At 38.8% G+C, this 14,222-nt stretch overlaps 1 protein-coding gene across 6 annotated transcripts in view; it reads left to right on the forward strand.

The window, feature by feature from the left end:
• The window catches only part of sipa1 (signal-induced proliferation-associated 1), a 34,213-nt gene extending 30,924 nt beyond the window's left edge, over positions 1-3,289 (forward strand). For 3 of the 6 annotated variants that reach the window (XM_062433863.1, XM_062433864.1, XM_062433865.1), the window contains one exon: positions 252-3,289. In XM_062433863.1, coding sequence (XP_062289847.1) covers positions 252-395 — 144 coding nt within the window. In that variant the 3' untranslated portion in view covers positions 396-3,289. Of the gene's footprint in view, positions 1-152 lie in introns of all 6 variants that reach the window. The other 3 variants (XM_062433867.1, XM_062433868.1, XM_062433870.1) reach the window with 2 other exon arrangements.
• Positions 3,290-14,222: the final 10,933 nt, after the last annotated feature.

Raw genomic sequence — 14,222 nt, forward strand, 5'->3', positions numbered from 1 at the left:
AGTTATTTCAAACAAATGATCAGTTCAGTGACCGATTGTTTCAGCACTGTTTTGGAGTGTGGGTTTCTTCTCCCTCTCTGCAGTGCGATGTGCTACTCTACACTGTCTGTGTTGTTTTATTTCAAGCTCTTGTGTTTATGTGTGCCCACTAGTTTCCTTAAAGCCAGCGCTCTACCTGTCGCTCCCCTCCCGTTCCTGCCACAGCGATCTGAGAGACGGCTTTTGTTTTGTTGTGTGCCGATGTCTTTCAGGAGAAAGAGGACAAGGCGGTGCTGCAGGCCGAGGTGCAGAGCCTCAGGCAGAACAACCAGCGGCTGCAGGAGGAGTCGCAGAGCACGGTGGCCCGCCTCATCAAAGTCACCGAGCTGCTCTGCAACGTCAACAAGCCCTGTTAGCCTCACTGCTGCACGCACAGACGCCCCAATCAGTAGAAAGATGCAAATCGTACATTGTGCTTGTACACTTAGTACACTTATTTTGTCCATTCATATTTGCAAACACACACACACACACACAAACACACACACAAATCCTCTTCAATCTGTGTATTACCACAGTCTCAGTCCTGAACCCTGGACCTGCCTGTTGGTGAGGGAGTATGCAAATTAACTCATAAAAAAGAAAATAATGACATTTTAAACATCCTATGACCCTCACAGACTGACCAACAAGCGGCTCTCAGGCTTCTGTGTTGGTGCGCTATGCCAGAGTGCTTCTCTTGGTGTGTGTATGATAATGCGTGTGGGTGTGTGCCGCATGTGTGCGTGTTTGCGTGCGTGTGTATACTGTATGTGTGCATCTCTTACTGTATTTTGCTTCAAATACTTGACAAGCTGGGCTGAATAGCACTTGCATAAAGAGTGGCAATTAAGACTGAGAGACACTGTATAGCATGTTTGGTGGTGTCTTATCTGAAATGACCAAAAGTGTATATATATATCACCAATAATATATGTGAACAGTAGTATTGCTATCCTCTCTGCCAGGCGTGTAGTTGCAATGTCTGCGTGTGGCACTGATAGTGTGGAAGGCCTTGACATAAAACACAAAAAGAAAAAAAAGGGGGAGGGGGGGGTCTTGACAATGACAGGCCTGCAGGCAGCCTTCTACTTCAAAAGATGTAATGATTCTAACTGACTTGCCTCAGAGGATGTTGTGTTGCGTAAGGACATCACTCTGCCCTCTTCACTTCTCAGTAGTACTGTATTTAAGAAATTCTGGAGTTTTTAGGGGGAGATGATTTTTAAAACCCTGTGAATGAAAGGGATGTGAACTGGAAATGTTTTTTGGTTTTTGGTTTTTTTAAAAGACCTGAGCATGCTTGTTCCTCCTGGAAGTATGTGTGAAAACAGAAACTGAAATGGGTTATACCTCTCCTGAAGAAACAGACAATGGCAGGAAAGAACTGCTTCGGCTTCCTTCCATGATTGCCTGTAGCAGGTTTCTTCTAACCTCACTATTGTAGCAGCCATACTGTAGAAGTTCTCCTCCTGCTGGCCTGAACCACAAAATGCCAAAAGGCAGCTTTTCTTTCAGCTGGCAACATAGCTTTAGGTGAATAAGACGCCTTGAACAAATAGTGAAAAATACAGAATATTGTATTTAAATATGTTTTGTGTTTGGCGGATGTCTACAGTGACTATTTTGGGTAATTGTTTAGTATGGCTTATGAGTGGTAGCGGTAAGGACAATAGGTGAAATCTTACCATTCCCACCCTGATGTGTGTTTGTGTATGTTTATGTGTCGTTATTGCACTTTTTTTTGTCAAATCAGCACTGGACAGGGCACATACTGTACTTTATTTAACCTGCCTGGGTTATACCCTGCTCAACATAAGAAGGTGGATAAAATCTCATCCCCCTGACACCACCTTACCTCACATTTTTGTGTCTGCTGCTGACGGCGCCAATAAGAACATGTGTTCAGAGGAGATGGACTGCTTCTCCTCAGTGCCAACGAAAAAGCCCAGGCAGCTCTCCTGAATCCCACTGAAATCAAACTGAACTGACCCAACCACAAACTATAAACTCTGAACTCTGACATAAACGGATGCCAAACGTTCGCCAGTCACTCAGACTCTCAATGCTCTTGTTTCTTGTACAAACTTCCTCTTGTAATTTTATTTTAGAGTCACTGTGAATACCTGGTACCAGCATATTAAGATACAGTATATACAGATTAAATTATGAATCTAAACTTTATCAGTATGTGAAGATACTGTATGTACAGCTCAATTGTTCCATGTTACTTAGTGCATTGGGTCGTGTACGCCCTCCTTTTGCAGGATGATTATGCAGACAAGTGTTAATCGTGGCCATGCAGGCTTTTTCGTCTCCTGTACATGCTGAAGCCTCATGAGTGAACAGGGAGAAGCATGGTGTGAGAAGACCTGTTTTACTGTGTCTTGTATAGTTATTTAGATTGTAGGAGGTTGGTCAAGCATGAGAATGTGCCAAGCAACTTCCAAGCTCCCCTTCTGTATGTGTGTATGTATAAAAATGTAACTTATTAATCATGCAAATGTGGATCTTCTTGTAGCTGTTTAAACTGGAGGGAATTCGCAAGGAGAAAATGTGAAATAGAGCAGAAAGGAAAAGTGGGCTTGGTTATACATTTTAGTTTCTTTTGTAGAAAACCAACAACCATGATATGACAAAATACTATCTGCAAATATCGCTCAATGTGACTATGGTTCTTATTATCACTCTAGTACTGAGCTATAGCTGTAGCTCTCACATATTTAATAAGGTCTTAAACACCATTAGGTACGCCTTAATGAGTGAACCTTTCAGAATGGATGCTCAAACTGGTGTTATGTGAAGGCTTATTTCTCTGACTTTGTGCCTACCTGAAAATGTAATGTATGTTAACCCAGCTTAGTGATCTAATTTCTTTGTCTTTTGGTTGCACTGGATGAGGGTTTTTTTTTGTGTGTGGCATGATGAAGGATTTCTAAGAGACCATCACAACATCTGGTTTTTCATCTGCCGTGTGAGGGAACGTCATCGGGTGACACATAAAACAGCAGATAGTAAAAGATGTGTGTTATTTGGTCTCGAGCATTGCTGAAAGTTTACAGCTCAATGAGTACCACCAATTATTAAAAGAAGTCAACCGATGAATATGATTTTTTTTAAAGTGAATTAAAAGGAAAAAAGGTGCTTAACATGAGTGATGCATTGAAATCAAGTTTAAATTGACATGAATGTGTTGAATGACGTATGCTTCCCGTAAGGGATGATTATTTTGGTATTTAAATATGTAAAAATAAATTGTCTCAGAAATCGACCAGCGTATTTAAAAAGATGATGGTAATGGCGTGAAAGGGAGAAAAGAAGGGGGGAAGAAATCTGCTATAATTTCCTAATCTGGAAATGCAATCTGGTCCCCAGCAAAGTTGACGTTTACAAAGTTACACATAATGTTGGGATATTTGTGTAGCTGACCGCAGGGAATGATGCATGTTTATGGGGGATGTTAGTCATTCTATTTAGTTTGTGGAAGATAAACAGTAAAAAGTTAGAACCTGAGGGAAAAGTCAAGATTTTGAAAATCATCACACAGACCAGAGAGCAGAAAGAACATGATGGTCTACAAAATGAGATTACTTAAAACATGTTCAACAAGGTGGTTTTTATTGGCTGAACTGGTGTTTGGATGAAATAACAACTTTGGTAACTTAAAGGCCATATAAAATGTAGAAAAACTGACTTGTACAGCAAAAATATGTTGCACACCTTCTATAAACATTACTGACTTTAAATGAGGAAAGTTATCAGTATACATTTTGTGTCTTTATTGATATTCTTAATTGAAATCACTGAGCATGTAAGGAAAGATGTAAATGCAGAAATATTTGTAATATAGTAATCATGTGGGGCAAATCTGTTAATATGGCAACTACAGAGAGTTTGATATTTGTCAAAAGAGTTGGATGGATTTTTTTTCAGGAGCAGGATTTCTGAGGATCTCACATCCTGAACTTGCCTCTGATGAACACAGGAAGTGGAGGTGGGACGCATGTGGCAGCACTGAAGTGTCAAGTGAAAGCAGCTCAGGAAGAAATAGTTTTAAGGTTTGACAGCAAAGAGATGATTGGTGTCAGATCGAGGACATAGCCAAATCAGATTGGCTGAGAAGAGCAGAATGTAAACAAAATATGTATAAATATAAACTGACTCACAGCGTCCTCTGTAGAACCAGCAGGCTCCTGTTAGAGGTCTTAAAACACCAAGCCTCTATTGTGATTAAGCAGTATGAGTAGTACACAGAAATATTCAGTCTATTTATATGGGCAAATCAAATAATATTTTTGTATAAAAAGGAAATGCTTTTAGCTGGTTTAATTTAATAGTGAGTTCAGAAATAATTATTTGGTTTATATTCTAGATAAGCATTAAGGCCTACACTAAAACCAGAATTAACACCAGACAAGACACAATGTAAAGAAAAGCAAATTGCTGACATGATCTGTATTAAGGAAAATGTCGTGGTAAATTTGAGCTCAATACAGCTAAGATATGTTTACTTTCCTGTCATGCTGGCTGGTTATTTGCTGCGTCGTTCCAGGTGTAAATCAATCCCACAGCTGAAATGAAACACAGCAACTCTGAGAAGCAGGATTAAAACCTTCTTATATACAGTCTATGATTAAAACCCACTCATCTCTTCACAATCAAACTGCATTGTGTTCTAAATTAGATTGTTGTGGTCCTTGCATGACACGCAAAAAGAAACACATTTTAAATCAGCTTTTTTATTACAAATGTATTTGCATCTTGTAGCTACCTGCTCATTAGCCGGTGACATCTTTCTGAATAAACTGTCTGCTTTTGAAGCAATTTGACAAGGATTCAAAAGCATTGATTTAATCTCAAACCTTTGATTTTAATGTGGTTTCATTGTTAGTGAAGATAAAACTTGATATTGAGGATTATAAATTAAGCTCAATATATGTGGACTGAAAATGAAAGTATTCACATTGTCTGGGTTTCGCTGTGTTTTAGAGGTGGAGTGTGTGATCATCACACTTGAAATTGATCCAATAAATAGATAGTCTCACTCACTTCCTGTTTGACACTTGGGACAAAGCTCTGTTCCCTTCAAAACTCCACTTGAATATAGAGATACTGTGTCATTTAACATCCTACAGGGAACTGAGAAATGCTGACAGAACCACTATAGAACCTTCCTGGCTTGTAATTTTGAAACTATTCAACTATAATAACACAATGATGATGGACTATTCTGCTTTCATATACCACAGATCATGATTCAACTCTCAAATGTATCTTTTCTGCATTTTTTGTGTCAGCATATTCACTAAATGCCTAAAACCTGCACACTAATTGACTCTTAACTATAACCGTTGTTATGTCAGTGCAGCACTAGTAATATACAACGTCTTTGAAGGAGATTCAGAGCCAAGATCTAAAAATAAAATCAGCCTGCAGTCACATAACACACGTAGAGATTTAGAGAGATAATACAGTTTTAAAACAGTTTTAAAATACTGATTGGATGCACATTCTTATCTGCATAAGATAAGACAAATAGATTTTCCAAAGTTTGTTCCATGAACATAATACAGCACGACAACATCATACAAACATTTCCCTGGACTCTGTCCTCTGGAAAGCTTTCCTAAACACCAGCCGAAGAAAAACGCTTTATCTTTACTGCCCTGACACCAGGAGTAAAACTGATGACAACAATGCGCCGGCCTATGTCTTTATTTGGGGTTGGAGCACAGAACTGAGTCTTCACTAAGGGCAATGTGTCACACACAGCTCAAGGGCTTAACGCCAGTTTGAGTCATCCATGTTCTGTAAATACCGAGGCCATGTGCTGGTGTGTGCGTGTGTATGTTTACACTCCTGGTTGTATTTTAAATGGCCAGACAACTGTTGGACTATACATAACATACAGATGAGGCCTTTCTACAACACCACTGTTTCTGCCATAAATTAGACTTATGTGTTTGATTGTCTTATGTGTTTCTTATTAGTGCCAATACATTTGTCTTTCTGTATATAAGTGAGACGGAGAGACAAACATTGCATATATAAATCAGATTTCATTGGTGAGATCATTGTAAGCAACTAGACCGATACTGTACATATAATACAAAACAGCTATTATAATGTTTATAAATGCACACAATATTTTTTTAATTTGTCTTAATGCGAAGGGTTGGGGATTGTCCCAAAACTTGCTAAAAAGGGGCCAGGGAGGCGGGCTGAATGAAAGATGAGCCAAATTAAGCACTGTGGGGGTGTTATCCGAAAATTGGGTACAAGGCCCCAAAACGTGCAAAAAGCAACAGGGCCGACAATGTCGAAAAAGTCCAAAATGATGAAGGGTGGTGGATTGTCCCAAAATTTGCTAAAAGGGGCCAGGGGGGCGGCTGAATGTAAAATGAGCAAAATTAAGCACAGTGGGGGCTTTGTGTGAAAATTGTGAAGGACTTTCCAAAACGGGCAAAAATTGAAAAAAACGACATGGTCGGTACACTGTAAAAAAAAAATTACCGTTAAATAACAGTAGTAAGTACTGGCAGCTACAATCGCCAGCAATTTACTGTTATTTTACAGTATTCCTACTGTAATCTAAAACAACAGTTAATTACTGTAAAAAAAATATTACAGTACTGTACAGAATATAAGCTTTACAGTATAATACTGTTAGTTGTTTGCTTGAAAAAAAACTGTTCCAGTTTGGAAACAAGAGGGCTGGAGAAGTGTTTGTGTATAATGAATCCCAAACAAACATATTGTTGTATAAACTTTACATTTTTTCATCTCAAAATGGTGTTCTTTGCTGGTTCAGATCCACTTCATTTTGGAGAAGAACATTCTGCATGAAGCTCTCGTTCTCACCACACAACCTGAAAGGTTCAACCTTGAGGATCTATTACACTCCTATAAAGCGGCAAATAGCCACTATATGAGTAAGAACCACAACCTATCAGTTTAACTTACACAGAACATACCATATATTATCGACAATAGAAAAAGAAGGCTAGTCCACATTACCTCAGATCCATTTTGAGAGCAGGCCAGATCTTCACTATGGTCTGTCACCGCAAGGCAAATGTGGAATGTGGCAAGAAGAGAAAAAACCCTGCCTTCATCAAAGATTCCTTATACTTACATATGAGCACAGGTTCATTACCGTCAGATTACAAAAACATGAACATGAGTCAAAATTGCAAAATGTCTCTCCCAAGAATTTTTTTAACAGTCTATGATTAGAAATTGAATGTAAACAAACATACTGTTAGCACCTTTTTAAGACAAATCTTGAATGAAATTTTGAACTCATTTTTGGACAAACTATTTTCTAAATGACTTTAACTTTAACTATTAAAACAACAGAAATGTTTTCTAAAAAATTATTTAAAAAAAAAACATTGTAAAGTTTTTTTTCCACAAGACGTTGAGCCATAAACTCACTTCCTCATAATATAATATTGTCATCGAATATGAGGAAATTACAGATGTCTGTGTGTGTGTGCACAACTCTGAATTAGGGCGCTTTCACACCACTAGTTTGATTATTTAGTCCGCACCAGGCAGTAAAATTTTTACTATGTAGCATACAGACTGCGGTGTGATCCGCGTTCACACCTACAAACGAATCAAAGTTGGTCCGATTGACGTTCCCTTATCTTCCGGTAAAAGCACCAGAGGTCAAGCGGACCGAGACCACACCTTTTTGGAGGTCTGCTTGATTTAGTGCGCACCCGAGTGCGATTGATGCTTTCACACCAACGAAAACGAACCGAACTAAGAGCTTTTGGTCCGAATGGACTGTTTAGTGCGCACCAACTGCTGTTGGTGTGAAAGCGCCCTCAGAGAGCCCCCACCAACGGGGGCAAGACCACCCGCTTAATTAAAAACAAATTAATATCCTCTAAAGAAACACTGTTTTGTTCAGAAGAAGCTAAGCTGGTATCTATCAGAATTACCTACTAGCCATTATATTGTGCTTAAACCACAGGTAGCACATACTGTCAGGTAGGAAATACCCACTCCACAAATACCTTTTTTAGTCATAGATGGATGTATGGTCTCAAATAGAAAATGCAATAATAAATTATTAAGGACTAATCTTACTTCAGTTTGTTTCTCTGCACCCGTGAAGAGGAATTTTTTGTTCAAAGATTACTCCAGAAATGTTATAAATAAGATAAGAACCAGTTACCTTTCCTTTCCAATCCCACCCAAAGCTAAAGAAGTTCACTTTAAAATGTTGAATGAAATCTAACCATGCAATGACTTCTTAAACCAAAGATTTAATGTAGAATTAAATATTTTGTACTTTTTGTATAACAGATATATCATGCTAGAGGGTTCACAAAACCTTCCTTATGTTTTACTCAACCATCTCCTTGCCTAGATAGCTAACATTAGCAGAAAGAAAGACGATACCCATTTTTTTTCACGATTAGCTCATTAGCTAGTGCTAAATCTGAATGGCGATAAGGTTTCATATATTTTATGAGACACATTCAGGGTTTTTTATTGCAAATTTGAGAAGTTTCATTTAATTAACCTGTTGATCCACTTCGGCAAGACGATAAGACTATCCTGTAGATCCACTTCGGTAAGATAGACTCTCCAGGGTAGGTTACAATTATGGGCGGGTCCTCTGTGAACTCTGTCAACGCACATGCGCACATCGTGTAGGTAGGTCATTCTGATAGGTAGGTTAAATTTTCAGAACACTGGCTCTCCCTGCATCACCCTCACCACTGTTAGTTTCCAGCTGAACTTCATCTGATCTCTAATATGAAAGCAGTGGGCATGAGTAAGGTATAGAAAAATACTGATGGGAATGTCAAGAACGAGCGAAAAACACAGAAACAGACTAAACGTTACTCGTTTTCAAGTTACATGGGTTAAGTTCATAGAAAAACAGTGTTGCGTGTTCAAAATAAAAGCAAGTGAGTTAAAGATTTCAAAATCAAATATTTTTCTCCTCCGCAGTATAATTTTCGGGTGGGACAAATGCGCCTGTCTCCAATATTGGAGGGGACACGTGCCCCCTGGTTCCTACGCCCTTGCTCAGTCCAAACCAGGTCGAGCACATTAGTGCTAAAGAGCACTTCTGAGCTACTGGGTGGCCTTCTCTCTTCAGAGAAAACCCAGAGCCCTCTGCCGAGGCTTGAATTTTTAGGCATCACACTTGACAGCAACTTCATGGTAGCATCTTTGCCCTAAAAAAAAAAAAAAAACTGGTCCGCGTTCAGGAAGCTATACAGGCGTGGTAGACGCAGTATCTATTATTAAATGCCACTTGCTGTCTTTATTATGCCTCCTTAACTTCACCATGAGTGATTTCCTTTGGAAGGTCATTCATATCTAGATTGCTGGACTTGTCTAAGACTGTGGATACATTCATGATCATGTTGTTTTCAATCAAGGATACTCAATTACAAATCCACTGAGATCCAGTTTGTGAAGATTTCCTCAAGTGAATGTCTAGAACACATCCTAATGTGTTATTTTCAGTACCTTGAAGTAGCGTTATATATCCATCAGCATCTGTCTAGTGGGTATATTGTAGACAGTCAAATAAATACAGTATTCTAGAATATAGCAACAACATTTATTATTATCTACACTGAACTTGTGGGATTCAAATAAATCATTAAATAAAGTGCATTACAAAAAGCTTTTGGTTGCGCGTCTTTTTTTTTTTTTTTTGGGGGGGGGGGGGGGGGGGGGGGTGGATCAACAGGTAAATTAACTTAAACCATAGACTTAATTTCACATCTAATAACTTTATAACAAAACGTCTCCATGAGTATCTCACTTATAGTCGAGACTGTCTGTGTCCGAATGCACAGATTTGATTGACTGATTAGCGTCACATGAGAAGATTGGCTATGCACCGTCGTCTGTACGTTTCCAAGGGCCGCTCCACTTTTACCGTAATATCTGTAGAAACTGCACCAATTAAAATAGAAACACCTCAATATTACATCAAGACTGGTCCGGATAGGACGGTGTCTGGGTCTGGATCCAGACCGCGGTCCACTTATTAGTGACCTCTGCTTTGGATGAAGAATGTACATCTGATCTACAATTTTGGTTATTGTTCTGCAACAATTGGAATGGCATATCTTTCCATAACACCATGTCTAAATGTCAGTCACTTTTTTACAGATGCAGCTCCTTCCATTGGTTTTGGGGGGTTCTACAATGATCTATGGTTTGCATGTTATGGTTCCTCAGGTGTGGCAAATATACAACTAGCTCAGACTGTTTTGACCCACACGGTTTCACCATTTCTGATTTAACCATAGACACTCACATGTACACCATTCAACTTTTAAACGTTTAAAAATCAGACAAAAGTAAAGGCTCCTTGATTATCTCTCAAACTTACAGTGCTTTTGTCCTCCATCTTCTATAACCAGTACCCGAAGTGGCGTCCTCAGGTGAGGCAAGTCGACCACTGTTCCTGACTGACAAAGGAAGACTATGTCTAGGTCTTGGTTTACTGCACGCCTCCATCTCCTCTGCAAACATGAGGCCCTGCTCTGAACTGAACACCTCCTACTCGTTCCACATTGATGCAGCTATCTCTGCAGCTGCCTGTGTTCCCGCTTCTACTCTAAAAACCAGGGGTCACCTGTCTTCAGGTGCCTAGGAGCATTACGTTGCCTGGGAGTAATGAAATGATTGCAGCTCAACGGGCTATGAGAGCAAAGACTGAAGAACTCTGTCATCATTTTGTGATCAGAAATACTGCATTTAAAGTGGTTGGCTGGGGTTCATTGATATGTTGTATGACCTCTCCCAAAACTCCCAAAGCCAGGGGGCTGGCTGAATGAAAAAAGAGCAAAATTAAGCACCGTGGGGGTGTTATCAGAAAATTGGGTACAAGGCCCAAAACAGGTAAAGCACAACAGTGTTGACGAAAAAGGGGCAAAACGACGAAGGGTAGCTTCCACTCATATAAACTCATAAATTGATCAGAAAGTCCTGTCCTCTTGTCATTTACTCTTAAGTTAAACATGATAAGAATTGAAAAATCACCAGGCTACAGCAGGCCTGCTGATGTTGTATGAGGATACTTTAATTTAATATGACTCAAGTGAAAACTTGTCTATTTTAGTTTTTAATTTTTAATAAAAGACACTAAGCAGACTACTTCTACTGTACAGTGCTTACCCATGTACGCAAAAGGCTTTGTGTACTTTCTGGGATACTGGCAGGGTGGATAATTAGCAAACAGTAATTTCTCTTAATCTTCACCATGTTTCTGGAAGGTCTCCGTGTGACAAGTAGTTTGTATGTCTCAAAACAGACAGCAGTTAGAACATTAGCCTGAAGGAAAGACAAACGGGAGTCAGCCTTCATATAGCACCAGTCCATGTCTGCAAGGAATAACCAAAAATGTATCTTTTTTCTTTGTTTGCTGCCCAATAATAAAACATAAAGTTTGAAGGAGCTTAACATCCTTAATATGGCTCCTCCATATAAAGAGTTGATACCAAGTGGTCACCTGAGTGAAAAAAAATATTTGGGCAGAAAAACACATGAAGAGCATGGGCAACATATCCATTTTTACACATTGACTTATCCTAGCTAAAGATAAAGAAATAACCTTCCATCTCTCTTCCATTTCACCTTGTCTTCGTATAGAGATTTAATGGAGCCAATGATTTTTACCATGTATTTAAAACTAGTTTTGCAAAAATTAAAAGGTTCTCATTGGCTGATCATCTATGCCCAGAAGAGGGGGAAGTATGGAGAACATAGATTATTGGTACATATGCAGGCTTGTGGGGAGGAATAGAGAGGATGCACAATTGTGTTGAATTTTTCCGCAAAGCTACATTTTTTCAAGACAGTGAATGAATATCCACCCATTCCCTGTCGAATATTTTTTCTACATCTAATGAAGAACATACCCCTGCAGCAACTAATGGAGATGCAGAATGAATAACATTTAGGAGCCAATGTATGTACATCAGAAAAATAATGGCGCCCCTTCATAAAACCCTTCTGGTCCTCTGATACAATATATACCAAAAAGTATCCAGTCAGCATGCTAGCAGTATTTTAAAATCTATGGTCAAAAAGGACTGCCAGGTTGTCATATTAGTGAGATTAATGCTTCAGTCAACATTGGAGGCAAATAGCCTTTAGACATGGCATCATGTCCAAAAGGAGAGGGGTTAATTTATATTAAAATTTCTTTAAAAATTATTTAGTGTAAGGACCTGGAATTTTCCATTTGCATACGTAGAATAGAGCCATCCAGTTTCTCCAATAAGAAATGTTTAACTCCAGATGCCAGGGTTAATTCTGTTCTAATAGTAGGAGTTTTCTAAAATATTAAGCAAGTGATTCATGGGTGATCTGTCACTAGGGGCTTCTGATGTGTACCGGTTCGAATAGTAACATGAATTTTGTGGTGATAGCAGGGTTTGTTGGGTCTGCTTTGGCAGTAGATAGTAAATTGAACTCTGTCTGGAGGTCCAAACTCTTTTTTTTTTTAAATTCTGAAATAGTCGATCCTGCGCTGTTAACAGTGTGAGCAGAGTAAGAAATAATTTGGCCCCTTTCAATATTTCCCCAAGCACTGAAGGAGAAGCAGCATCAGTTTTGTTAGTTTCTAAGAAGTCATCAATGGACAAGGATATATAGTCACAACACAATTTGTCTAATAATAGAGAGGAATTTAGGCTGCGTAGAGAGGGTTGGTTGGTGTTAGATGGGAAAGACAATTGTAGCAAGAGAGGAGTTCTTGCTACAATTGTCCTTGTGTCTTGTCAATGAAAAAATAATCTATTCTAGTGTACGAGTGATGCACGAGAGAGAAGAATGCCAAAAAAAATCCTTAGTCCTTGGATAAAGAAATCATGGCCATTTGGTTCATTTATGTTGATATGGCATTGTAGAGTGGGATGCATTTTTAGGACTGGAGTGGTTCAGTTTGGGGTCAATCATACAGTTCAAGTGCCCACCTAGCATTCAACTTTTACTTTCATTTTAATATTCCCCTTTCTTTCTGTAAGGCTTTAAATCTGTTGAAACAGATTTACTTGATGTCACTTGAAATTATTATGTGTTGGACACAAGTGGCAGATTGACAACTTATTTATGTTGATAATAATAACACTCTATCTTAAATAAGTCATAAGGATGGACATTTCCTGTGAGTGGGAGCTCACCGTAGGAGGAAAGCTTCTCCAGTTGGGTGTAACCTGCAGGTGGTGGACAGAAGAAAAGAATCAAGTGCACAATTTAAAACAGTTAAAAAGCACTTCAACACCCACATTTAACATCTGTAATACAGGCTGTATGACAGTCAGACTCATAAAAGTCATAATAATCATAAGACAGCTGAGAATATCGCAGGGTCTCCCATCTCGTGTCATCTAATGAGAGATCCTAAAGGACCTCCAGCATCATATGGGACTTTATTCACTTCTCTCACAGACTCTTTGACCCCACTGTCATCTTGATGAAGATACCATAATCATCAAACAACAGAATGAACAAGGGCTTTTTCCCTTTGACTCTCAGCCAGCTGAACACCTCACACCCATCCTTCACTCTATCTATCTATCTAAAAGCAATGCAGGATATAAAATATTCCAAAAAATCAGCTTCAGAAATGTAGGAAAGAAATTCAATTCAATTCAATTCGGTATAACTTGTTATACCTGTAAGGACAATTGTATACAGCAGCTTGACACCTAAATCAAGAGATACACAAACACACACAGAAAAGAAATGCATTTGACACGTTTGTTAGGCCTAACACAAACACACGGTGCTCTCTGGAAAGAAATACTGAATGTAAAAATAACTTTGTTTGTATACATGAAATCTGTACAGAGCACCTTTAAAGGGTCATGATTATACGATGAGTTTACTCATCATGGGGAGTGCTGCTCAGTCTGTCAAATCTGTTGTACAGTGTTCTGTGGCTCTGGAGGAGCTCTGTAAAATCTGAAAAACAAGTGTTGTCATCAGGTTTTTTTTTTCACAGAGAGTCTCAGTTATAAAATAGTGGAGTTTTAAAGATATGGTGATGAGGGCAAAGTTTGACTCATATATGAGACTAAAGGTCAGGATATCTTGGCCTCTGCTGCCTTGATTGTTCTTTGAAAATCTGTCAACAAACTATGTGCATGTACAGCACAAAACTACCAATTTACTTACTGCATGTAGTAGCCTAGTGATTACTATTGGGA

The sequence above is a fragment of the Scomber scombrus genome, chromosome 14 (assembly GCF_963691925.1).
Source record: "Scomber scombrus chromosome 14, fScoSco1.1, whole genome shotgun sequence".
Lineage (NCBI taxonomy): Eukaryota > Metazoa > Chordata > Actinopteri > Scombriformes > Scombridae > Scomber > Scomber scombrus.